The 26,268-nt window shown below is 47.5% G+C and overlaps 1 protein-coding gene across 5 annotated transcripts in view; it reads left to right on the forward strand.

Moving 5' to 3' along the window:
* Positions 1 to 26,268, forward strand: part of XPO6 (exportin 6) — a 60,867-nt gene that overhangs the window by 15,422 nt on the left and 19,177 nt on the right. For 2 of the 5 annotated variants that reach the window (XM_051631897.1, XM_051631893.1), the window contains exons 2-12: positions 775 to 865; positions 2,322 to 2,434; positions 5,344 to 5,541; positions 8,392 to 8,551; positions 10,578 to 10,655; positions 16,574 to 17,027; positions 17,128 to 17,157; positions 20,257 to 20,383; positions 21,936 to 22,045; positions 24,396 to 24,504; positions 25,258 to 25,350. In XM_051631897.1, coding sequence (XP_051487857.1) covers positions 775 to 865; positions 2,322 to 2,434; positions 5,344 to 5,541; positions 8,392 to 8,551; positions 10,578 to 10,655; positions 16,574 to 17,027; positions 17,128 to 17,157; positions 20,257 to 20,383; positions 21,936 to 22,045; positions 24,396 to 24,504; positions 25,258 to 25,350 — 1,563 coding nt within the window. The remainder of the gene's footprint in view (positions 1 to 774; positions 866 to 2,321; positions 2,435 to 5,343; positions 5,542 to 8,391; positions 8,552 to 10,577; positions 10,656 to 16,573; positions 17,028 to 17,127; positions 17,158 to 20,256; positions 20,384 to 21,935; positions 22,046 to 24,395; positions 24,505 to 25,257; positions 25,351 to 26,268) is intronic. The other 3 variants (XM_051631894.1, XM_051631895.1, XM_051631896.1) reach the window with 3 other exon arrangements.

Consider the following 26,268-nt stretch of genomic DNA (forward strand, 5'->3'; position numbering starts at 1 on the left):
GGAGGTTCTCGTCCTGCTCTGCTCTGCCCTGGTGAGGCCCCATCTGGAGAACTGTGCAGTTCTGGGCTCCCCAGTTCAGGAGGGACAAGGAGCTACTGGAGAGAGTCCAGCCCAGGGCCACAGAGATGCTGAGGGGCTGGAGCATCTGCCTGGGAGGAAAGGCTGGGAGAGCTGGGGCTGCTCAGCTGGAGAGGAGGAGGCTGAGGGGGGATCTCCTCAGTGCTGGGCAGTATCTACAGGGGGTGGCAGGAGGGGGGACCAGACTCTTCCCAGGGTGTCCAGTGACAGGACAAGGGGCAATGGGCACAAGCTGGAGCACAGGAGGGTCAAGCTGAACATGAGGAACAACTTCTTTCCTGTGAGGGTGGCAGAGCCCTGGGCCAGGCTGCCCAGAGAGGCTGTGGAGGCTCCTTCTCTGGAGACATTCCAGACCCAGCTGGAGGTGTTCCTGTGGGATCTGCTGTAGGTGACCCTGCTCTGGCAGGGGGTTGGACTGGGTGATCTCCAGAGGTCCCTTCCAACCCTGATGACTCTCTGACTTTGCTTTTGAAGGTGCTGGGAATTCCTTAATCTTCCCAGCTGCTACCATTGGAGCCCTGTTGGTGTCAGGTGGCAGCAGCACCCAAGCGAAGATGGGAACAGGTCCCAGGAGCCCTCATCGCTGTATTTATTATCTCTCAACATCTGAAAGCATCTTCATTTGAACTTCTCTTTGTGAGAATTACCTGACAAGGACAAGCTAACTTAACTCTTCCCATTCCATGTCATTCCCAGGCATCTGAGGAGGCCTCTCTAAGGGCTTTGGAGAGTCTGATGACAGAGTTTTTCCACAACTGCACAACGAACGAGCGGAAACGCGAGATCGGTGAGTTCTTGCCCCTTCTAAAGGATGGTCCTCTTGGCTTTCTGCTGCCTGCATACCTCAGCAGAGGTGATGTGGTTATCTTAAACAGCAGATGAAACTGCTTTATCTGATACCAGACTGGTGTTTTGGCCTCTCCTGCTTCTGTATGAACTTGAAGTAAAGGCTTACGTAGTTGGGGTTTCAACAACCTCATGGCAGGTCCTACAGATAATCAACATGTTGGTAACTGCTGCTGTGAGCATGGAGATGTAGGGTTTCTATCAAGTAAGTTGGTTAGGGTAGGAGGAGAATGTGACCTCTTCTTCTGCCTGTACTTTGTTGGACTTCATGTCCTGGAAAACATCTCCCTTCTGCCTAGAGATGGAACATGGACTTGAGGTTTGTTCAGCATTAAGAAATGAAAGCAGAAGATGTGTCATTCCACATGAACTGGGCCAGTGGGAATAAACTGAGGTTTCATTTTGGCTGGTGTTTTTAACTGTGTCCTTTTGAAAACAGGTAGGATTTTATGGAAGCTCTAGGTGAGCTTCTTGCACCCATGGTTAACGGGTGTAAATAGGCTGGTTTTTTTTATTCTCAATCCTCTCTAGTTTCAGTGCCAGAAGTATGATGATAATGAAAGATCTTTCCCAAAAATCTGGGAAAATAAAGAATAAACAACTAGGCAAGTGTTATCTTCTTCCCTTTGTGGACTTCTGCTGTGGAAAAGACAGAATCCTTCAGCATCCCCTGTTTTCCTGCTCCAGTTACAGGAAATAAACTGGTTGATGAAGGTTGACATTTGCCAGCCTATCAAACAGCCCTTGCAGCTGTTCCCTTTGCCACATTTGGTAGGTAGACACTTGATGTGCCATGGCCAAATCTTCTTCCTGAGTGTTCAGAGAGAGGGTTTTGATCTGCTGACTTACAACCAAGCCAGTGATTCTTGGAGCAATTGCATTAAAACAAGAGTGTTCTGTAATGCTGGGGCTGATCTGAAGTATTCCTGGTCTTTCACAGGGACCTGCTATCCCAATGTTTGGCTTTTAGAGATGATAGCATCATAGAATCCCAGACTGGGTTGGGTTGGAAGGGACCTTAAAGATCATCTATGTCCAACTCCCTGCGTGGGCAGGGACACCTCCCAGTAGACCAGGTTGCTCAGAGCCCCATCCAACCTGCCCTAATATAATTTTTGTGTGATTTGTTTTAATATTCAGCTCTTAGTCTGATATAGTACTTCCTTCAAAACTGGGTTCTCAAATTATATACCTATTTTGTTTAAAGTTAGCCTGTTTTTAATACTTTAGAGGATGATTTAATTCCCCCACCCTTTCTCCAGGTTGTTTGAGCCATTCTTTCAACATGGTGTTTCTTTCATGCTCACTGTGTTACTTTGACATGGCTATGGATTTATTTACAGCTTCAGGATTTTAATGTTGTTGTTGTTTTTTTTTTTATTTATCCTTTCTTTTAGAGGAGCTTTTAAATAACTTTGCCCAGCAAATAGGAGCCTGGAGATTCTGCCTCTATTTTCTCTCAAGCACAAGGAATGACTATGTCATGATGTACAGTTTGACAGTGTTTGAGGTAAGCTGGGAACTGCTGCCTGCTCGGTGCATTTTGGCTGCTGCAATCTTAGATGGCAATCAATTTGATTTGGAAAGGTTTGTCTATAAATGGCAGCCCTGTACAGTGATAAAAGGAGGCTTTTACTGCTCTCTCCTAGAGAGGTTGCTTTAATGGCAGGCTGGGAGTAGGAGAATATGAATCTTTGTACACAAACAGAAGAATTAATTTCCTGGCATCTCTAAGTACAAATTACCTGCAGTTTCAGAGGCTGCTTGAGTTTTTTTGCACGATGCTTTTAAGAGCTTTATTGCTTTTCTCCTCTCTTTATGGTCAGAAAAATCTGTGATTACCTGATAGAAGCTGCTGCAAACTTTAATGCTAAGAGGGAAGAGAAAAGTTGCTTTTATTTCTGACATCTCATGGTTGTGGTTGATGCTCTTGGAGGACATCCCACAAGCTTCTGTGCTAGTTGTAGAGGTAAGGTCTCTTTTAGAAGACCACAGCCCATTTTGTACCTACTTATAAAAGAACAAAGTTATGGTTAAAAGCCTAAATATTGATTTGTGTATCTACTGGAAGAAGCAAAAGTGTTCTGTGAACAGCTCTGCTTTACCAGCTGATTCCTGAGTGACTAGTGCAGTGTTTTTCCCTGACAATACTCTGGGGTTTGGTCAATGTCCCACCTCACCCTGGCTCTGTTTGTGTCCTTGGTTGTGTTGGCAGCCTGAGCTGAGCTCCTAAATCAAAGGGGTTTTATAGCTTTGGCTATGAGGCCACTTTTTAGATAGAGCAAACAACTCTCTACTTAAAAGTTGTGTTGTTTGGACAAAGTATCCCAAACCATCCAGATTATTTTGTTGACTTCTTCACTTACACTGTTCACTTTATTTATCTGAGGTGGCAGAGGGAATCTGGACTCAATCTGCAGGCTGCATCTTGGTTGCCATCCTCTCAAAAAGGGGTAATCATGACAAATGGTCCAGGAGTTGTTGTTCCCTGCCCTGGGGATGGATGTCAGGCAGCAGCAGCCTGCAAAATAAACTGGTTTTCATGAAGAGGAGATGATGTTTGATCACTGAGCCCCTGCTTCTCTGGAGGGGGTGGGGGGGAAGTGATACTGGGAAAATCAGGACTAAACAGAACACAGAAGTCACTGTCCAGGTGGAAAGTGAGGGACATGAGACCACAGCTCAGCTGAGAGATTGAAATCTCTCCCTGGAGGAGCTTGAATTTCCAAAGTTAACTTCTGTGGTGCTGCACATTCAGCTGGTCCTCACAGCCATGGTCTGCAACTTCAGTCTTCAACAACTGTGAGCTCTGAATGTCAGTACAAGTGTGTTTATAAACACAAGGAGCATTCCCAAAACTTGCTGAGAATGTTGTATTTTCTAGAATGTCTAGGAAGTTAAAATGGATCTGGGTTAAAAATCCTCATGGTCACCTTCCCTATGAACTGTTTTCACTTCCTGCTTTTGGAAAAGAGAACATCTTCCCAAAAAACTTTCCACGGATGGAGAAGCTGCCACTTTCAGGTCAAATGAGTAGAAGAAAGCCCAGCAGGCATTAAAGCATGAATATTAAAGCTAAAGCATCTTCCAGTTTTATTGAAGCTTCTGGAACTCTCTTTGGTTGGGTCATTGTTTTTAAGCAGTGTTTCTGGACCTTCTCTGTGAGGAGTCCCCAAAAACAGCCTCTTGGATGCAATTCATGTATAAATATACCTCTGTACTGTGAATTGGCTCTGCCTTGACCATAAATAACTTCCCATTTTCAGCAGCAAACCCCTTTGCAGTAGCTCCTGCTGATGGCTTCTCCAAGCTGCCTGCCTGCAGATGGGTGCAGACATTGCCTCAGCCACTGGGCTCCTCACTAAGTTCTCCTGAGAGGCTCAGCTCCTAATGCTCCAGAGCCTCTAAATGGGATCATAATGTGGCAGGAGAGCAATTTGTGACTCTGCCTTATGGCTTTTGTCTGACTTGAAGTGGACTTAAAGCTTTCTGTTAAAGTGCTGCCCTGTCACTGCAGGCATTTCTCCCAGGGTCACCTTCCAGCTTAGCTTCAGGAGACCTGGGTGGCATCAGAGTCACCTAAAGCCCAACTTGCTCCCCCTCTTGCTTTTTTTCCTGCTTCATACGAGGCTTTTGCTTTGCCCTTTAAAGGGGAAAATCCAAGTGTCCACAATTAACATAGTAGAAATACTTTATAGACATGGCAGCTAGTTCTGCTGGACCCAAACCCAGGTAAAATGGTACCGTGCTGGTTGGTGTCACAGTTAATGATGGTGCATTCAAAGGGATTGGTAGCAATTTCTGGGGCATTGCAAGGCATCTCTGGTGAAACTCTAATGTTGGAGGGCTTCTGCAAGTCTGATACACCTGGTGGGAGGGTTTTTATTCCAGCTCATCCCTATCCATGGTGTGGCTTCTAAGAGAAGTTCAGCAGCTGGAGCCATCACTGTCTTCTGCTGCCAGAGCACCCCAGCAAGCAGCAAAGCTCCTTCCAAATGAGCTCCTGCTGCAGGGTTTGCCCTCTTTGAACCTGTTCTTGTTCTGCACACACTCATTTCCACGTGTTGAAGATGTCAGGGGTGGTACTGGACTTGCTGGGCAGTGAAAGCAGCTGAAATTTCAGCTCCTTGCCCAGTGAGCCTGTGTCAGAGCTCCAACAAAAGAGAAACATCTTGTTGAACCTGCTTGTTTCCTTAGCTACAGAGCTGCTCCCAGCAGCAGGGAAGGTTGATCTACATCAAAAATAGGTGCTTACATTTGTAACTGACCACCTTTGGTTGGTGAGAGACCTGGACAGCTGTAAAAGTTGTGTCCTATTCCCTGCCTGGGCATTGTGGCAGACACTGACCATCCTGGGGTGTAGGACTGGTCTAAGCATGTCTCAAATGAGCTCATTTGTAAAGTCTGCTTCTTTTCCAGAACTTAATCAACAAGATGTGGCTTGGGGTCCCATCTCAAGACAAAATGGAGATCCGCAGCTGCCTGCCCAAGCTCCTTCTGGCTCACCACAAAACTCTGCCTTACTTCATCAGGAACAAACTCTGCAAGGTCATTGTGGATATCGGTCGCCAAGACTGGCCCATGTTCTACCATGACTTTTTCACCAACATCTTGCAGGTGAGACATTTCTCAAAGGAAAATTTGGCTTTATTCACAAAGACACATCATTTTGTTTCCTCGATCACTGACTTCCCTCGATCAATATTAAGTAATTCCAGGGAAAACAAAGTTACTTCTGAAATTTCTTTACCTTTTAAATTTGGCAGGTAACCCTTGGCTTCCCACCTGTCACTTTTCTTTCTAGTGTTGGAAGTATTTTGAGAAAGGAACAATGCTCTGTAGCATGTTGTCAGCTGCACTTGGGATTTTAAATATTTAGGAGTAGTTGTTGAAAATGTGAGGCTTGTGGGTGGTTGTTTAAAGAAAGTCAGTGAAACTCTGGGTGCATCACTGGGTGATTATCAAAAGTGAGGATTCTGAATGACTGCTGGGGATTTTTCACCTAACAGCCAAAGATACCCTAAGATCTTGGGCACTTTGTGGTGTAAAGTCACTAGTGGAAGGTTGGGTTGTTTCACAGGGCTCTTGCAGGAAGACTAGGGGATGTCCTTGCAGATCCTGGCTGAGGCAGTGCCACTATGTTGGCTGTAATTCAGTTATCTTTGTACTAAGGTCTTTGGACAAGGGCAGGGAGGGAGAGGACAAGGGGGAATGGATTAAAACTGGCAGAGGGGAGATTGAGGTTGGACATGAGGAAGAAATTCTTGGCTGTGAGGGTGGTGAGAGCCTGGCCCAGGTTGCCCAGGGAAGCTGTGGCTGCCCCGTCCCTGGCAGTGTTGAAGGGCAGGTTGGATGGGGCTTGGAGCAACCTGGGCTGGTGGGAGGTGTCCCTGCCCATGCAGGGGGGTTGGATCTAGATGATCTTGAAGGTCCTTCCAACCAAAATCATTCCACAATTCAATCTCCACATCCAAGCCTGAGCCAGGCTCACATCTCACTGCCACTGCAGCCCAGCCAGGATGGTGCAAACCTCCTCTTTTGCTCAAAAATGCTTGGTTTCCTGCTCTCTTAAAATGGTTCATAATTGGCTTAAAGAAGCTGAGTGCAAACTGAAGTTTTCTGCTGATATAATTACATCATTTAAGTGCAGCTCTGCCCACAGACAAGCCAGAAGGCAGTAAAAAAAAAAATCAAAGTCTCTCAATATGAAGAGTTTATTTGTTAAGACAAATGGACCTAGTATTAATTTCAGAATTTAAAAAATGCCAGCTTGGCTTAGAGAGCTTGGGTATAATAGCTTTTCAGGTAGCTTTCTGTAATCAGGCAGCATGATGTGCTGCAATTTTTGCCTGAATTGTCAATTTGACAGTAAGTACTGAGACAACTGGCTGCACTTCCAGGTTTGGCATTTCATTTCATCTCGCTCTGCAATTGAATTTCTGAGCTTCTCCTTGCTTTTCTAGCACTTTGGGTTATATTAGATGATTGCAGAGCCCCCTTTGGGTATCTTTTTTTCCTTAAGGCTTTCTTTGTGAACCCATACATTTCTGCAGCAGACACCTTCCAAAAATGTCCAGGAAAAGAGGAAGAAAACCACTAATACTGAAATTCAAGTCCTCAGAGTAGCAGGGGAGCAGAATGACTTGCTTTCAGAGTTGCAGATGAATCCTCTCTCCAGAATTTCTTCTGAGATATTCAGAAGTAACTGATTGGTTCTTTTAGCATGAAATTGTATCCCAGTACTCTTTAAGTAGTCCCTAAAACTTTGACTGGACCATTGGAGGAGCCAAGAAGAAAGTTAATCCGGGTTATTGTCATGATTCAAACCCAGTGATTTTACCTAGAAAGTGCTGTTCTTTTAGAGGTGTGAAATTAGTTTTAACATCACTGAAGTGCCTGGTGTTGCTAAACTTCCTGGTAGTGTCAGAAAATACTCAGAGGGATGCTCAGGTCTCTTTGCAACTTACAAGTTGTGTATTCTGTTTAATTTTCTTTTTTTGGCTGCCTCCTCCTGGGCCATCCTGCTTCTTTTCTGGAAGCCACATCCAGACAAAGAGGTTTTTAGATGGACTTTCCCTCCCCCCCACGTATTCCACCAGGCTGTGTAGCCTGAGCAGTGCCAACTCAGTGTGTCTGAGTTGAGGAGATGAGGACTGAGGTCAGCCTGTCTTACAGAATTGATCACTTCAAGGGTTACTTGTGGTACCTGTGATTGGCCTTGGGCTTTTTCTCCAAGAAGGACTAGCACATCAGTGGTGTTGGATGTTCCAGGTGAGGAGCAGCATTGAATTTCAGCTGCAAAATCAATACTTGGTCCCACCTGAACGTGTCTTTCATCTCCCAGTGGGTAATTAAGACACAAATCATTGCTTTCTCTGAGCTGCACGTTCTGTCCATGGTGGAAGATGCTCTTTTTAGGGAAAATGTGCTTTCCAGTTTGAGATGTGGCACAGGTGCAAGGAGAGGGGGTGTCCCTTAGCTGTGTGTCATCCCATACTTGGCTACAGCTCTTCCTATGGGAAGGGATGTGCTTTTTACTGGGAAACTGCTGGACTGGTGGTGCAGGCTCCTGAGCTGAGCCCTGTTACGTGGTGCAACTGGTGCTGAGGCAATTCTGAGAAGTGATGGTGTCAGCAGAAGGCAGTAAACAGGAGGAACAAACTCTTAGTGGTAAACATGCTGGAACAGAGAACGTGTGCAACGACATGATGAAAGCTCTCTTGAAACCCCAAGGATTCCCGTGGTACTTGAGCTGTTGCAACATCACAGATGTTTCTGGGGAAATGGAATCTTTGCAGCTCTTTTCCCTCCACGTGCAGAGGTGCAGACTGTGGGAACTGATCCTCCCCGGGTCGGGAAGCGCTTGTGAGCTGCTCCTGGTGTTCCTGACCCCCTGGTTGTCACCCGAGAGCTTTGCAGGGTGGTGGTAGCATCATCACACGTTGCATTCATGTGTTCTCCCCTCAGTTAATCCAGTCTCCTGTCACCACTCCTCTGGGGCTGATCATGTTGAAAACAACTTCAGAAGAGCTGGCGTGTCCCCGGGAGGATCTCAGCGTGGCCCGGAAAGAAGAGCTTCGGAAGCTGCTCCTGGAGCAGGTGCAGACAGTGCTGGGGCTCCTCACAGGTATGAGTTGCTACACTTGGAGGGTGGAAGTAGAGGTGAAACAAATGTCCCTCTTCAGCCTCCCTGAGATGCCTGCAAGCTTGTTCCTCCTGGGTTCAGCGAAGCAACGTGTGGGTTTAGGAGGGTCAAGTTAAACGTACGGAAACATTTCTTCACTCTGAGGGTGGCAGAGCCCTGGGACAGGCTGCCCAGAGAGGCTGTGGAGGCTCCTTCTCTGGAGACATCCCAAACCCAGCTGGAGGTGTTCCTGTGGGATCTGCTGGAGGTGACCCTGCTCTGGCAGGAGGTTGGACCGGGTGATCTCCAGAGGTCCCTTCCAAACCCTACCACTCTGTGGGCAGTGTAGTGGCTGCTCCTGCAGCTTGAACACTCAACTCTTACCCTTGGGCACTTGGTTCAGCCTCCTAGGAAACCAGTTTGTGTAGCAGCTGTAAAGCTGCATGTGTGCACCTTGTTATGGAGAGGGTTTGAGAGGGTCAGTGGAGTCCAATCCAGCTGGGGCCAGTCACAAGTGCTGTTCCTCAGGGCTCAATGTTGGGACCTTTTCTGTTTAACATCTTTATTGATGATCCTGAAAAGGACATAGAGTGTATCATCAGTAGGTTTGCAGATGACACCAAGCTGGGTGGGAGTGCTGATGTCCATGAGGACAGGGAGGCTCTCCTGAGAGACTTGGATAGATGGGATCGTTGGGCTGATGTCAATGGTCTGGGCTTCAAGAAGGCCAAGTGCCAGGTCCTGCACTTGGGCCACAACATCCCCAGGCAACCCTCCAGGCTTGGGGAAGTGTGGCTGGAAAGTGTCTGGCAGGAAAGGACCTGGGGGTTCTCATTGACAAGCAGCTGAACATGAGCCAGCAGTGTGCCCAGGTGGCCAAGAAAGCCAGTAGCATCCTGGCCTGTATTAGAAAGAGTGTGACCAGCAGAAGCAGAGAGGTGATTGTCCCCCTGTGCTCAGCACTGGTGAGGCCACACCTGGAGTGTTGGGTCCAGTTTTGGGCACCTCAATTCCAGAGAGATATCAAGGTGCTGGAGCGAGGGCAGAGGAGGGCAAGGAAGCTGGTGAAGGGCCTAGAGAATCAATCTGATGAAGAAGGCTTGAAGGAGCTGGGAATGTTTAGTTTGAGGAAGAGGAGGCTGAGGGGAGACCTCATGAGTCTCTACAACCACCTGAAAGGTCATTGCAGAGAGGTTGGTGCTGGTCTCTTCTCACAGCGACAGAACAAGAAGGAAGGGCTTCAAGCTGCACCAGGGCAGGGTCAGACTGGGCATGAGGAAGATTTTTTTCACATAAAGAGTGGTTAGAGACTGGCACAGGCTGCCCAGGGAGGTGCTGGAGTCACCATCCCTGGATGTGTTTAAGGGTTGTTTGGATGTGGTGTTGGTGGAGATGGTTTAAGGGAGAACTTTGTGGAGTAGGCATGATGGTTGGACTGGGTGATCCCAAGGGGCTTTTCCAACCTGAATAGTTCTATGATTCTGTGATTAGGTGTATAAGCACTTGGTAATTTCTGTGGGCTCACTAAGGGAATCACAAAATCCTTCTGGTTGGAAAAGACCTTGAAGATCATAGTGTCCAACCATAACCCAACTCTACCAACCATCAACCCAACTGCCCAGCCCAGTGCTAACCCATGTCCCTCAGCACCACATCTACAGGGCTTGGAAACCCCTCCAGGGATGGGGATTCAACCACTTCCCTGGGCAGCCTGGGCCAGTGGTTAATTACTCTTTCAGGGAAGAAGTTCCTTCCAATATTCATTTTAAACCTGGCACAACCTGAGGCCACATCCTCTTGTCTTTACACTGGTTACATGGGAGAAGAGGCCAACCAACCCTACATTCCAGCCTCCTTTCAGGCAGTTGTAGAGAGGTGACTCCTGTCTCCCTGGGTGCTAGAGAAGTCAATGTTCCTTTTCAAAGCACTGAAGATGTGTTCTACCAAAGTTCCCTTGCTGTCTCCTGTATTTTTGTTGGATCAATCTGTCTTTTACCAGGCTGTTCTGAAAAAAAATGTCTCTTGACAGGTATTTTGGAGAGCATCTGGGACAAGCACAGTGTTACTGCTGCCACTCCACCACCATCCCCAACGTCAGGAGAAAGTGGTAAGGATAGCTAAAGCTACAAGGTGATAATTCCATGCACTTCAACTTGCAGTATCAAGCATAGATCCTTCCTTAACTGTCTAACCTCTTGGAATAACCCTTTTCTAGAGCTTTTTGTAGGCCAGCAGGTTTCTGGTGGAAAGAGAAAGCTTCCATGAAGGAGCAGTTCCCACTGCAGGGGTTTCCCCACTGAAAATTGCAAATACAGCTTCTTGTTGTCCTCGGGTGGCTAAAAGCTTTCTGAAGTGGCAGTGCAAAATGCTCTGTCACCCTCTGTGGATTTCAGCTGTAGGCACATCAAAAGCCAGAGTGGAACAAAACTGAAGCCCTAACTACAGAAAAAGAAAAAAGAAAAGAGGCTAGAACTTTGGGAAAGTTTGTTTTCTACCTATTCCTAGTCTTTTGGGGGGAGTTTATCTGATCTAAACTCCCATCTGTGTTTCTTAGGTGCATTCAGAAGAGAGAATATATTTCTGTGTCTTTGTACTTGGTGCACATTTCACTTAGCCTAAATATGGGATGGATGGGATCACCCCTGGCATAGCACTTGATCACCACCTTTTGCTCTTGCTGTGACCTGGCTCTCTGTTCCCTTCTGCTCACCCAAGTGTTCTCCAGCAGATTGTGGTGTCTTGGCTCCTGCTTCTTGGGAAACCCAGAAGAAGTACCACGATGCAGTGAAATCAGTGTGTTGTCTGATCTTGGCTCTGCTTTGAGCAAGGAAGAAGAGCTTAGGGTCTGTAATACCCAGTTGTGTGTAGGGAGGAGATGAAACCCTTGTGGATCTGATAATTCTTTCTCCAGGGTCGTCCTGGTACTGAGCTCTGGGAGATATCACAGTCCTAGCAGGTACCTGTGTCTCCCTTCACTTTGGGACCTTAAACAGTTAATGGAGAGCTGCAGATGACTTCCTTGTGGCCAGATTGCACTTGTCAGCTCAAGACAGCTGCCTCTGATAAGCCTTTGCTCATGTTTTGGGTAGTGTTAAAAGTTGGAGGAGAATTTCAGGTGCTGCTTTCCTGCAGAAGAGCTTGAGACACTTTTCCATTTCTATATAAAACATCAACTTAGATATGAAGAAATAGATCCGTGGTTTGAAGGGGGGAGGGATTTGGCAGAAGTTTGAAAAGAATCAAATTCATCTTTAACAGGAAGGAACAAAACTTGTTGTGTCACTTGGGAAGAGTGAAGGTGCTGCTTGGAAGAGGGCAGGAGTGCCAGCTTCTTCACCCTGGCAGCAAGAGCCTCAGTGCTTTGATGGGATGTTGAGTAAGATTGGGATCTTCCACAATAGAAAGCTGGTTTGTGATGGTGTTAACTGCTGCCAGCAAGTGCCTCAGTGGCCAAAAATGATGCTGGTTTTGGGACAAAACAGCTTGAACTGTCCCATCTGTAGGAGGGAGGACAGCCCTGTGAGGAGCAGCTTCCAGAATTATCTTGGGAAAAAACGACACTGGTTTGTTCTGTGGTGCTAGTAACTGAAACTGATACAACCCTAAAAACTGGTTTTGTTGTCTGGAGTTGAAATATACACAATATAATCAGTGGGAGCCTGTTTGAGGTGTCCTCAGTGAACTGCTGGATGGTCCTTGTGCTGAGGCAGCTTTTCATCCACCTGTGTGTTCACCTCCTGACTTCAGATCATATTTCTCAAAGGAAAAGTATTCTGCATTTCTGATCTGGGTCTTTCCTTTCTCCCCTTTCAGGGAAAACAAACAAACCAACCATTTACCCACCGTATTTTCCAGATAATTGTTACTAATTAGGACTTTGCTGACAGTTCCTTCACAAGTTTAATTTTATTTGATCTTGTCTGTGGAAAATTGTTTATTTGAAACTTTGTTATGGTTTAGATTTTTCTGTGCTGTGCCCAAACTACTCTATCCTTGTCAGAACCAGTTGTGCTTCAAGGTCCTGAAGTCCAAAAGGAAGAGTTCTGAGTGCTGCCCTCTTGTCAAGTGCTTGCTCACTTTGTGTATTCATGGAATGGTTTGGGTTGGAAGGGAAATAAAGATCATCTAGCTCCAACCCCCCTGCATGGGCAGGGACACCTCCCACCAGCCCAGGTTGCTCCAAGCCCCATCCAACCTGCCCTTCAACACTGCCAGGGATGGGGCAGCCACAGCTTCCCTGGGCAACCTGGGCCAGGGTCTCACCAGCCTCACAGCCAAGAATTTCCTCCTCATGTCCAACCTCAGTCTCCCCTCTGCCAGTTTAATCCATCCCCCTTGTCCTCTCCCTCCCCTGCCCTTGTCCCAAGTCCCTCCCCAGCTTTCCTGGAGCCCCTTCAGGCACTGGAAGGTGATCTAAGTTCTCCCTGGAGCCTTCTCTTCTCTAGGCTGAATCCCCCAACTCTCTCAGCCTGTCTCCAGATCAGGATCCAAGCTTGGATCATTTTTGTGGCCTCCTCTGAACTCTCCAACAGCTCCATGTCCTCCTGTGTTGGGGGCTCCAGAACTGGCCCCAGCCCTGCAGAGGGGTCTCAGCAGAGCAGAGGGGACAATCCCCTCCCTGGCCCTGCTGGTCACACTCCTGGTGACACAGCCCAGGACAGGGTTGGTTTCTGGGCTCCAGCTCATGTTGAGCTTCTCATCCACCATCACCCCCAGGTCCTTCTCCTCAGGGCTGTTTTCAATCCATTCTCCATCCAACCTATATTTGTGTTTGGGATTGCCCAACCCAGGTGCAAGACCCTTGCACTTGGCCTTGTTGATCTTCCTGCAGTTTGCACCAGCCCCCTCTCCTGCCTGTCAAGGTCCCTCTGGACCCTTTGTGAATGACTCTTCTTTTTCTTGACTTTCTTTATTAACCAAAGGACCCTGGGTCCCTATTTGCTGATACAAAGGGTGGAAAGGTTGACAGAGTGGAATAAGAGCAGTGGTGGGGTTGCTAAGAGAGAACCTACAGGGGCTTCAAGTTGGGAGCAATAAGTGACAGTCATGGCCTTTATTTGGAGGCAGAGATGAATGTGTGATTGGAAGGTGAACTTTGGGACAAACATGGATTTAATGAACCTCTGCCATGAAGTTCTGGAGATATTGTTTCTCTGTCCTTACAATGTGTGAAGTCTGCAAGATGACCAAGTGTTTTTTTCCCCCACATGTTGTTGTATTTCAGCCTCACTTGTGCAGCACAATATTCCTGTTCACTGGTGACACTTCAGCTTTTTTATTGCTTACTTGAGGGCCCCACCTTTTTCTCTTTACATTCAGTTCAAATTCAAGGTGTTCCAAAAGGGAAATTAAGCTTCAGACTCCCTATAAATGTTGCAGATCTTCCATCAGAGCCAAAATCTCTTGGGAAACCTATCTTACTTCTTTTTTTTTTTTTGCCCAGGGAATCAGAGTGAAATGATTACTTGCAAGTTTTTAAATAGCACCTGAAGACAACATTAAACTCATTTTATACCACCTAAGCAGAAGAACTCTGATAATGCCCTATATTGGGAAACATTTGAGTCATTGCAGCAGTACAGAATTTACTCAGCACTATTCTCCCATCTTCCAAATGTTGCCTTTGCAGGATTTATAGCTCCTGACTTGTTGAATCCCTTCCCCAGGCATATTCACTCAGGGATGGTAAACAAATGAGGAAAAGAAATGTTTGCTGAGTGTAATTCTGCAGAGCTACCCTGATCCCAGCCCCTCCCCAAGAGTTTTCTCCTTGTGTGTGAAAGCACTTTATCCAGTGCATTTATCACCTGTTTGCAGGGACGTGAAAGATGATTTTAAATCCCTTAAACTCTGAGCTTCAGGAATTTAACTTGGGTGCAAAGTCCTCGGACCAACTGCTGTGGGTTACAGGGACCTAATGTACTTTTGATTCTGATTTGATTTTGTGGAGCTTGCTGGACTGGACATGTGAAAGCAGCATGTCTGCTTCTGTAAAAACACAGTGCAGGCAGCTCTGGGGCTGCAGAACATGTGGCTGTTGCCACAGAGGCTGCTTTGGTATGAAGACAAGGGGCAGGGTGGTCTTAATTCAGCACGATGCCTTTGGTTCATGGAGGAGTGGAGGGAGGAGCAAAGATAAGGTGTGACAGGGAGTTGTGAATTCAGTCATGTAAGACATCAGTCTGGATGAAAAATGGAGGCTGAGGAGGAATCTGTTCTTCAGGCATGCTTGGGAGTACTTTGGACAGAGCTCAGTAAATCATATCTGTGGTTTTCGTATTCCTAGTGTGTCGGGTCATTTCCCTTTCAAAACAAATTACTCTGATTTTTCTGGGGAGAACTTCGAGTCCTGTAACACAGCAAGTTTCTGAAGGTGAAGAGATTATTTGTACTCAATGAAGCACATTGAATAACCTGGGGAAGGTGAAGAGGTTTTCAGCGTGTGGTCTGTGGGAGCCTGTGAGTTAATGGGAGCTTCTGTGGTCCTCACTGGTGGTGTCTGCTTGGATTTCCATCAAGCTTTCCAGAAGGCTTTTAGCTAAAAAAGCTTTTGAGAAAGCAAAGGCCACCAGGGATGAGTGGCCCTTTGAGTTTGTTGAAAAATGGGTTAGAAGGTAGGAGGTAAAAGGTAAGTGGAAATGGTCCTCTCTTGGCATGAGGTCACCTGTGGAGGCCAGCCTGGGACTTGCTCTTAGACTTACTTGTTAGAGCTGTGGGAAGAGGGCTTGGTAAAGAACCAAGGAGCCTGGCTGGTGGCACTGAGATGGTCAGGACAGTGAAAAGGAGGAGATAGGACTGAGGACTAGCAGGGGGTCTTGCACATCCCTGGGCAAACAGGAGGGGACACACAACGCAGGTCAGCATGACCTGTGTTTGGGCAGGGACAGCAGTACCCATCTCAGGCCAAACCCTGGGCTCCAAGGTTCATCTCTGTCTGTGGTGGCTGCAGTTCTGGTTTTCTATCAACAGATGTAGAGTGGAAATGAAAGCTTTGTAGAAAGGCAGTCGAGATGATTGAAGGGCTTCCATGTGACCAGAAAAGTAGTGTTCTTCCTTCAGAGAAACTGTGAGTGTGAGTGCAATAGAAAGCTATTGAGTGACATGTAGAAAGCAAATCATGGAATGGTTTGGGTTGGAAGGGACCTTAAAGACCATCCAGTTCCACCCCCTGCATGGGCAGGGACACCTCCCACCAGCCCAGGTTGCTCCAAGCCCCATCCAACCTGCCCTTCAACACTGCCAGGGATGGGGCAGCCACAGCTTCCCTGGGCAACCTGGGCCAGGCTCTCACCACCCTCATAGTGAATAATTTCTTCCTATGGAAGGAGATTATTTCTTTTCTCTGTTGAGGTTCAGGAGGTGGGAAATGAAACTGTCAGCTGACAGGCCCCAAACAAAGCCCATCATTACAGGATGGGTAGTTAAGCTGTGGAACTCTGTCACAGGGTGTTACAGATATTAAGGTGACTGTGTCTAGTTGGAGACTGGATAAATTAATGGAAGATCCTGAGGGTGTGCAGAATTCTTCAGACCCCACCTGGCTCAGGAAGCCTTGGTAATGCAGGTGGAGGAACGTGATGGGTGCCTGCTGAGGGTTTTTGGTCCCTGAGGGAAGGCACTGAGGTGGCTTTGGTGTGACTCAGGACCTCTGCTCTTACACCACCCACAGGCTGCCATGTGGAAGCAGCAGCAACTCTGCCGAGGTTCAGTGTGACATGGGTGTGCCAGGGAACTTGTGCAAGCTCCCAGCAAGGATGCTCCCCCTTGTGAGCAGAGGGACTTCCATAATAAACTCCTAAAATACCCCCCCCCACACCCACCCGGTGGCATCGCTGTTGCCATCTGAACACAAGCTGGGAAAACTCTGGGATACAAAAGTTGCTGGTTCATCTGACACATCTTTGCAGGGTGCTGAGCAGCAGAGGCTCTGATGGCTTTTGCTTTAGGGCTGGGCCTGGCAGGGGCCCTGGGGGGAGGCACCTGCCCTGACCTGTGATGCAGATTTGTTCTTTCTTTCTTTCCTAGGTGACCTGCTGAGTAGCCTGTTGCAGAGTCCCAGTGCGGCCAAGCTATTAAACCAGCCCATCCCCATCCTGGATACAGAAAATGAATATATATGTTCGCTGGCACTGGAGTGCCTGGCACACCTCTTCAGCTGGATCCCTTTGTCCACCAGCATCACCCCTTCCCTCCTCACCACCATTTTCCACTTCGCCCGCTTCGGCTGCGACACCCGCGCGCGGAAGATGTCGGCGGTCAACGGCAGCAGCCACAACTCCCTCCTGGGACAGGAACGTGGCCGACTGGGGGTCCTGGCAATGTCTTGCATCAACGAACTGATGTCTAAGAACTGTGTGCCTATGGAGTTTGAAGAATATTTGCTCCGGATGTTCCAGCAGACTTTCTACCTCCTGCAGAAGATAACCAAGGAGAACAACGCCCACACGGTGAAGAGCCGGCTAGAGGAGCTGGACGAAAGGTAAGAGCAGTCAAAGCAGCTGAGCTTTCTCTTGCTTTCTAAAGGACTGTCTTGATTATTTTGTAGTCATGCATGGTGTGTCTAATGGCCTTTTTTTCAGAGTACTGTGCTGGGGGAGACAGGCAGAAAGGTAGGTGCCCACAGGTAAGGTTCTGGTAAGGGGCTGAGTTGGCTTAAGGGACCGTGGTGGCACAGGTTTGTATTCTTTCCTGTCCTCTTCCTCCCCTTTCCCCCGTTCGTTGCTGTTTGACTGCAGGTCTGAGGTGGCACAAGAGCTGAACCTGCCCTTCATTCAGTTGTAACAGAAAACAGAAGAGGCTCAGTGAGGTAAAGGCATTGCAGTATTCCCTTTCCTGGTCAACAGCTGCCTTCTCTGCTTCTACTCAAACATCCAAAGAGTGGGTAGATCCTCTGCGAGTCATGACTTGACAGAAAATAGAAGTAGTTTCCTACCCTTCATTGAGATGTGATGATTTCTGATTGTTTTTTTGATTTTGATGGGGTTTTTATTTTTAAACAACAGCAAAAGACAGCTTGGGGAGCTCCATTCACAGCAGCAGTGAATGGCTCCACCACGGGGCTGTCTGGCATGCGTGACTGGAGGCAGCATCCTGGGAGGCTGAGATTGTCATTTTCCAGAGAGTTACTACCATTCTTGTTGCTTAGAACAGCTCAGCTCTTTCATATCAGTTATTCCCACTTGGAGGAGACAAAGTGAGACTTGTCCTGCTGTTGTGCTGAGTGGTTGAAGCCCCGTGGTGGCAGAGATGGTGGCTTGATGCTGCCTCTCCTTGCAGAGCTGCTGCCCAGGGGAAGGTGGGCAGACCCAGGCAAATAAGTTGCAACTGTGTCAATGTGCTCAGGATCCTGCTATGGGCACCTGGTGCTGGGAATAAATTTCTGGGACTGCTGGATAATGTTTCTATTCCCAGATGAAGCAACAGAGCTTTTGAGCTTTGGGGGTTTTTTGTTTGGTTTTTTTATATCCCCTGAAGAGAACTTGCATGTTTCTTCTGTGAAATCTATAACTTTAGAGGCAGATACAGCTCTGGGATGGTAAATCTAGATTGATTAAGTGTTTAACAGTGAATTCTACTTGCTAATATTTTTTTACTAACTTGCTCTGCCTTCAGCATCACCTGCTTCCTAGGAATGAGACTTGTAGAAATATGCTACCTTTGCACACAAGATCTGTGCACAGAGAGTGAGGAGATGTTACACTCTGGATGTCAGGAATGGAAACCCACAATCCCTGGTTGATCTTTGTCCTTTCTTTTATGGAAAACACCAGCAGGCAGCTTTCCCTGGCCAGGCTGTGGAAGGGCCTTCCCAGGGATGCTGTTGCCATGTCCTGTGTTCTGCTCCTTAGACCTGTTATCCATAGAGGTTGTTGTAATTGTGAGGCTCTTCTTTGTTCACTGCTAAGGTCTGAAACAGGGGTAGAACTCAGATGTCCTGGAGCCTGGAATCATGTAGCTGGTTTCTGGAGGAGTGGAGCTTTCTCTGAGCTGACTGTCCTCTCTGTGGAAAAGGATCTCAGGATCTTCCTTTTGTCACTTAAGAACATAGCTATACTCTTCTGTCCAAAACTAATGGTGTTAAAAGAATCATCGTGGCTTGAACTAACAAATTCCTGACCACAACTGGCTCTGAAGCAGCTACCTCCAGTGGATTGTTGTCTTCAGAACCTCCTTGCCCAGTGTCTGTTGCTTCCCTTCCTCTTGGGGTGCTGGTTATTCTTATTCTGTTACAAAATGAGCAGTTGGTACAGCCAAACTGGTGCAGAAGAAGAGTTAAACTTGTGGTTGGCTTTAATTTGAGGATCCCAAAATATTGAAAAGGACTAGTAAGGATCCAAGCAATGGAATGGTGGTTGCAGAAGGGGCTTTGAGGCTGTCAGAGCTCAGGGCCAATTAAGAATTTTAGTGGTTTCAGGTCAGAGCCTTTTTAGAAAATGAAAAGTATGAAGGAGGTGTTTGGGTCTGGACTCTGTTTTGGTTTTTTTGCTGTCTTTACTTTTGAAGTGTTTGATCCATTCTCAGGTATGTTTGGTGGCCTCTCATCAAGTAGACAGTGCCAAATACGATGGAAAATGAGTCTTTTTGGTGATTCAGAGTATTGTGTGGGTTTGGAGGCTTAAAATAATCCTCAGTGCTGCAGCTTTTTGGGAGCTGGCAAAGCTTCTGGGCTTGAGTGAGGTTCCCTCTCCCCGAAAAAAGGTTTGTAGATGAGAAGAGCAGGGCAGTACAGCAAAACCTGTTCGTGCCTGTCTGAAACTTGGCCACGTTTTTTAACTAAAAACTTGCATGTTGGAGCTCTTGCCATATGAGAAGGATGGGCTTTTCCACACACAGCCCTGCTGTGGGGTTGCTGGAGCTCTTGCTCTTTGTGTGTGATGCTCAGTCCTGTGTCCTGGTGCAGTGTTTCTTCTCTCTGCATACAAAGATGATTCCTAACCTTGCCTGAAGTTGATGTGGTTCAGGGCACGTTCTCATGGCCTCACTGTGATCTCTCTAATCTTTCCCCACGGTGGGCTGAAGAGCCCTCAGTGCTTCCACCAAGGGTTGTGCTCTTACTGGGCCCCCCTGACATTTTGGTAACAGGCTTTTTGTTTGGACCTTCCCTTCGTACAGCCCCAAGCCCTGAGGGGGAGGAAGATTTGTCTTTATCATCGAAGTCAGTCACAAAAGCCTGGGCTCAGTTTTGCAACTTCTGGGTAGTTGATTTTGCACTGCAGAAGAAACCATCCTTTCCAACTCTCAACTCCATGGCTCTCCCACTGCCTCCTGTAAATTTAACACATGCTTTGCTAACTCCTGCATTAACTTCTTGCTTGCAGCTTAACTCCTCAGTGGCACAGGTTTCACTAATCCCTTCTCCATCAGTGAGATCCTTGCTATTAAATTATTTCTCTAGAGTATGGGCGGGGGGAGAGGGTTGTGCTTATTTGCAGGTCTGGTTGAACTTAGTTATATTTATATAAATACTAAAGTTGCTTTTGACTAGACTGTCTTTTCTGCTGTTTCAGGTGTTAATGGAATCAAGGGTTGCCCGTCCTGTAGGTAATTGTTGCAGGGCTTTATCTTTTCATTCTTCTGCCGGATGTTCATTCTAACGTTCTTTTCAATGCAAGGATTTTGAGTGAATTTTATCACTGTGTCTCTGCAGTTGCTCTCCCTTGCAGCCTCCTGGGTGTTGTCTCAGATGTATTTTCTCCTTTCCCTTGCAGCTACATTGAGAAGTTTACGGATTTTCTCCGTCTCTTTGTGAGTGTCCATCTGCGAAGGATCGAATCCTACTCCCAGTTCCCCGTGGTTGAATTCCTGGCACTGTTGTTCAAATACACTTTTCATCAGGTACAGCCCTGCAAGGTCCTTGTTTTCCCCTGGTCTGGTCTCTGTCCTGTTGCCTTCCACAGCTCAACTAGCCTGTTTTCCCCAGGGAAGCCCATCATAGAATCATTAAGGTTGGGAAAGCCCTCTGAGATCATCAGGACCAACCATCAACCCAACTGAACCATGTCCTAAAGTGCTGCATCCACACATTTCTGGACACCTCCAGGGATGGTGACTTCCCTGAACAGCCTGTTCCAGTGCCTGACCACTCTTTCAGTAAAGAAATTGTTCCTAAAAACCAATCTGAACCTCCCCTACTGCAACTTGAGGCCATTTCCTCTGGTTCTATCACCAGTTACGTGGGAGAAGAGACTGACCCCCACCTCACTGCAACCTCCTTTCAGGCAGTTGTAGAGAGCAATGAGGTCTTCCCTCAGCCTTCTCCGAACTAGACAATCTCAGTTCCCTCAGCCTCTCCTGGTAGGAATTGTCCCCAGTAGTGCTGGGGAGTTGGGAAGGGCTTCATGTGCTCTTGGATTTAGTTAGAGACAGAGGTCACACGTAGTTACCTTGCAAGAACAACTTGTCTAGTATTTAATTTCTGCTTTTGTTGGTTTTTGCTTGTCCCTGGAATGGACAAGGTGGTCGGGAAAATTCTCTCTAGCTTGTTTGGGTTTGGGGAGGCTTTTCTCCTCATTTTGCTGCTTTTACTGTATCTGAGGCTTTGCTTGTATCTATTAATATTAAAAAAATCCCCCATGGCTTGTGGTGTGTGTTACCTTGCTGTGGGAGCTCTCCCCATGCAGCTTGGCCCCATTTTTACCCTCCCATGTGAATAATGACAAGGAAACAGATGTATAAAATGCCAGAAGCTAATGCAGCAAACCATGGGATGGGTTAATGCTGAGACCAGCCTTGGAATTCCCAGGTTCCCACCCTTGTGCTAAAGCTGTTATTAATTTTTTAACAGCTTTATATCTCTCCAGTGACCTCCTTGAATTTTTTTCAATAAAGCAATAAGCTCTTCTCATGGATTGAAGTTGGAGTAAGTCCAGAGGAGGCCACAGAGAAGATGGGAGGGCTGGAGCAGCTCTGCTCTGGAGCCAGGCTGGGAGAGTTGGGGTGTTCAGCCTGGAGAAGAGAAGGCTCCAGGGAGACCTTAGAGCACCTTCCAGGGCCTGAAGGGGCTCCAGGAAAGCTGGGGAGGGGCTTGGGACAAGGGCAGGGAGGGAGAGGACAAGGGGGAATGGATTAAAACTGGGAGAGGGGAGATTGAGGTTGGACATGAGGAGGAAATTCTTGGCTGTGAGGGGGTGAGAGCCTGGCCCAGGTTGCCCAGGGAAGCTGTGGCTGCCCCATCCCTGGCAGTGTTGAAGGGCAGGTTGGATGGGGCTTGGAGCAACCTGGGCTGGTGGGAGGTGTCCCTGCCCATGCAGGGGGTTGGATCTAGGTGAGCTTGAAGGTCCCTCCAACCCAAACCATCCCATGACTCTATGCTCACTCACATTTCCATTGTGTGAGATCAATCTTGCTATAGCTCATGATACTCATGGTGAATTTTGGTGTATTTCAGCCTACCCATGAAGGTTACTTTTCTTGCTTGGACATCTGGACACTCTTCTTGGACTATCTGACTAGCAAAATTAAAAGTCGCCTGGCAGACAAAGAAGCAGTACTCAACAGGTGAGCAGAGGGTGAGCAAAGTTCTCAAGCTGAGCAAGTTAGGGGAGAAAAACTGTCACCTATGTTGTGTGTGAAGCCACCAGAGGAGGAAAGCTCTGAAACAGAAGTGTAATATGTTTTAGCAACATTTAGAGCACATTTTAACAAATAGTAGAGGGGGAGACCAGAGAGGAAGCTGCCTAGTGAGTGTTCACACAGCTCATACAACTAAGTAATGACTTAGGAATTTAAAAAAACTTCATTGGGAATGGAAGATTGCTGTTGAATGGGAGGATGTGTCTGAGGCAGTGATGAGACTCTGGAAGTGAGAAGTTCTGGCTGTGTGTGTGGATTAGTGCTTGGCAGCTCTTCCTTCCTAGCTCCTGTCTCCTGAAGTGAGTGGCCCTATTTTGATCTGAATCCCTTTGCTGCCATTGTTAAAAATGGGGTGAAAATGCAACCTTGTTCAGGTTTTGGAGGCTTAAACCATGGCTTGTGCCACCTCATGTTCCTCTCAGTGCAGAAGGAAACTCCTTTCCCTTGAGCACCCTGAGTGTAAGTGGTTGGGTTTCTGAAAAGGCAGCCTGGCATCATAACCCCAAAGGACAGAAGTGGAACTAGCTTACACCAGATAGCTCCTTCCTGCCACCATGGGAACTGCATTGTTTGCAGTTTCTCAAGAAGCAGGTATTTGCTTTTGAACTTTAACATTTGTCCCTAATTGGCTGCTCTCTGCTTAATGATGCTGAGCTCTGCCTGGACCTCCTGCTCCTCCTCTTCTCCTGCCTGGGAGGTGTGTGAGCTTCAACTCCAAGAGTTTGCTGTGGGGAAAACTGAAACAAACAGTAGCTGTTGCTCTAGAAATAGCTCAGACTATAAAAAACCACAAGGGGCTGAAGCTTAAGATACTATTTTGTCAGAACTACCTGTCCTTGGTGACAACTTCTGGAGCTGCAGCTTCCTGCCTGCTCTCAGTGTGACAGCCTGGGAGTGGTTACACCACAGGAGCACAGATGAGGTTTCCTGTTCTGTGGCTTCTAAACTTTGCATTTTGTCCACGTGACAACTTTTACTACTGGATAAATTGCCAAATCCAGAGTTAGGTCACCTAGTTATGGGAAAGGTGGTAATTCAGCTTCTTTGCTTGGAGAGCTTCCAGCTGCTGAGCTGGCAAGGCTGACCCTTGGGTTGCATCATGCTCTCTTGTCTCTGCCAGTGTGTGCTAATGACTAATTCCATCTAGATTTCACCTAGCAAAGAGCCATGACTCCTTGCACTGGCCCCCAGCTGTTTGGAGGATGTTTTTAAAACAACCAATCAAACCAAACCCCCTCAATCCCCTGACTTTGGCCTGGTCACCAGGAATGCTTGCATGCTGGGATGGCTCTCTGCTGATGTTGCAACTTGACATAATTTGTAGGTGATCAGTGAGGAGGAGGATCCTCTGTGCTCTGCACAGCTCCTGAGAGGTGACAAGCCCTTTCAGTGACATGCCTTTAGTGTTACAGTGCAGGTGGGAAAAGTGCTGCCTTTGTTTCAGAGGACAAAGGCCTGAATTAGTTGCCCAGCAGTGCAGGGAAGGAGGGTAGCAGAGCAAACAACCTCAGGGGAGGTCTCCTTGGGAGGCAGGCAGCAAGAATTCTGCCCTGTTTCATCTGTTCCTCATTCATTGCCTAAAAAGCAGAGCACCAGGCAGGCTGCTGAGGAGCAGTTGAGCAACAAGAGGCTGTTGTTGCCTCCTGTTGATGTGCATCTGCTGTTATTCCTGGTAAACCCCTCCAGCCTTTCCTGTTGGGAGCTCTTGGGCTCCTGTTGTTGCTAATAGGTCTCCCTGTCCCTTTCAGAGGGAGTGGGATATAAGATATCATAGAATCCCAGACTGGTTTGGGTTGGAAAGGACCTTAAAGCTCATCCAGTCCCAACCCCCTGCATGGGCAGGAACACCTCCCACCAGCCCAGGTTGCTCCAAGCCCCATCCAACCTGCCCTTCAACACTGCCAGGGATGGGGCAGCCACAGCTTCCCTGGGCAACCTGGGCCAGGCTCTCACCGCCCTCACACCCAAGAATTTCCTCCTCATGTCCAACCTCAATCTCCCTCTTCCAGTTTTGATCCATTCCTCCATGTCCCCTCCCTGCAAGGTAAGCAGGGCTCTTCCCTTGCAGGTAGTTTGTGACCTGAAATGCCATGATACCTTAACCCCAGGGTCTCCTTGACGTTCCCTCACAGAGCTGTGCTGCAGGCTCTGCGCAGTGCCTCGCTGCAAACTTTCCCCTGTCTTACATGTCCCCTTCACTGGGAGGGCTGTGAGTGCAGCAATCTCTGCAAAACTGTTCAATCAGACTCTTGCTGTGTGTCCTCCCTGGTCACAGGTACGAAGATGCTTTGGTTCTGTTGCTGACTGAGGTGTTGAACCGAATCCAGTTCCGGTATAACCAGGCACAGCTGGAAGAGCTGGATGACGAGACACTGGACGATGATGTAAGGAGCAGAGTTGAACAAGGGCCAGCTGCAGGTCCAGATGTTAACTCTTGCACTGGTAACACCTAGAATGTCTTTACTTTGTGGAGTACAAGCTGCTTCTCCATTCCATGTCGAGTTGGAGGTTTCAAGCAGCATGAAATGTTTTCATCGCAAGTGTAGTTAGTCACACCGAGACAATGCAACCCCTGTTTTTAACCTGGTTCTTATGGGGAAAAAACTACTCAGGTTCTGATTATCAGAGGCATTTGGTGTCCATGCCTGGTTGCTTTGGAATTTAAATGCTGAAATCTCTCTGAAGCAAAAGGTTTAAGTTGGATATATTGTTGGTGCTCTTAAGATTATTTCCTCTAAGTCGGTCCTGGTAAACATCATCTCAATAGTGATAAATGTAGGGGTCCAAAATGGATGGAGGCCAGAGCACTGGAAGGCAGGTTGTTCTGCATGATGGATGCTGGTCATCTGAGCAGAAACTGCTTTTTAGGAGTGAAGGGCTTGTGGGTTATCACTCCAGAGAAACCTGCCTGCAGACCCAAACACATGGGGGCAAAATGATTCTCCATCCACTGCTGGCAGCACGTGGGGATCATAAGAGCAGTAAGATCTCTTCAGTATCCGTGTGTCTGCGAAAGCCAAGCTCTGGAAAGGAGTTAGCTAGTCCCAAGAACCAATTAAAATTTTCTGGTCCATCAAAACCATCTGTTTTCCAACCCTCTGGAAGTGCTGTGCTTACCCTGGTGTTTCTTCCCGTAGCAGCAGACCGAGTGGCAGCGGTACTTGCGCCAGAGCTTGGAAGTGGTTGCAAAAGTCATGGAGCTCTTGCCAACTCATGCCTTCTCCACCCTAGTAAGTAGTTCTCCAGACCAAAAGCATGCTGTGAAATCAGCACCAGCTGCTGGAGTTGGTTACGAGCTGTTTGATAGGGGCCACAGTGCCAAACAAGCGGGGAGATTTGGGGTTCGGATGGCAAAACTTGGTAAGGAGGAGAGCAGAAGTGGAAGGGTAAAGCTTGGGGGTTTTTGGCTTTGTCAAATTTCTTGGTGTGTTTTAAAGAGAGTACTTCAGTGAGCAGCTGAGTCCTCCTTGCTGGACACAAAGCTCTTTAGAAGTTCCAGCTTTCAAAGTAAATATTTGGCAGCAACCCTTTGCTGCTGTTTATCTTGGCCTTTTTATTAGGAGCCAGTGCTGCAGATTGGACAGATGAGAGTGTCATTAGGGTTTTAAGGAGAGTGAAATCTTTGTTTAAATGAAAGGCTAGATACAGATGCTGAAAAGAGTGCTTTGGACAATCAGGAATTACACCTAATAAGCAGAGGTAAGTGCTTCTCTCCAGCTAGTGCCACTGCTGTTGCTAGAATCTGTGGTGTCAGAGTTGTCTGGGTTTGTCATGGCTTCTGAGAAGGGGATCTTGAGGCTGTAAACCAGTGCAGCCCAAAGTTCAGACTGGTTAGTGCTTTTTTTCTGGGTGAGAAGAAGGGCAGGGCATCTCAAAGCAAGCCTATGAGTTCTGCTGTAGATATTGCTTACCTGGACCTCTGAACTGTGTTCCCTGGAAGGAGAATTGAGCTGCTGCAGGGGCAGAGGATACGTGAACTTCTTGTCTTAACTGATGTTTTTATTTAAGGAGCACTCTGGCAAAGCCAAGCACTAGCAGCCTGTGACTAGCAACTCTGAAGTGGTGAACAAAACAGTCTTGATGGGACAGCAGAAGGTTCTTTGCAGTGTGGTGACATGGTGTGAGGCAGCAGGAGGCAACAAGTGGAG

The sequence above is a fragment of the Apus apus genome, chromosome 14 (genome assembly GCF_020740795.1).
Source record: "Apus apus isolate bApuApu2 chromosome 14, bApuApu2.pri.cur, whole genome shotgun sequence".
Lineage (NCBI taxonomy): Eukaryota > Metazoa > Chordata > Aves > Apodiformes > Apodidae > Apus > Apus apus.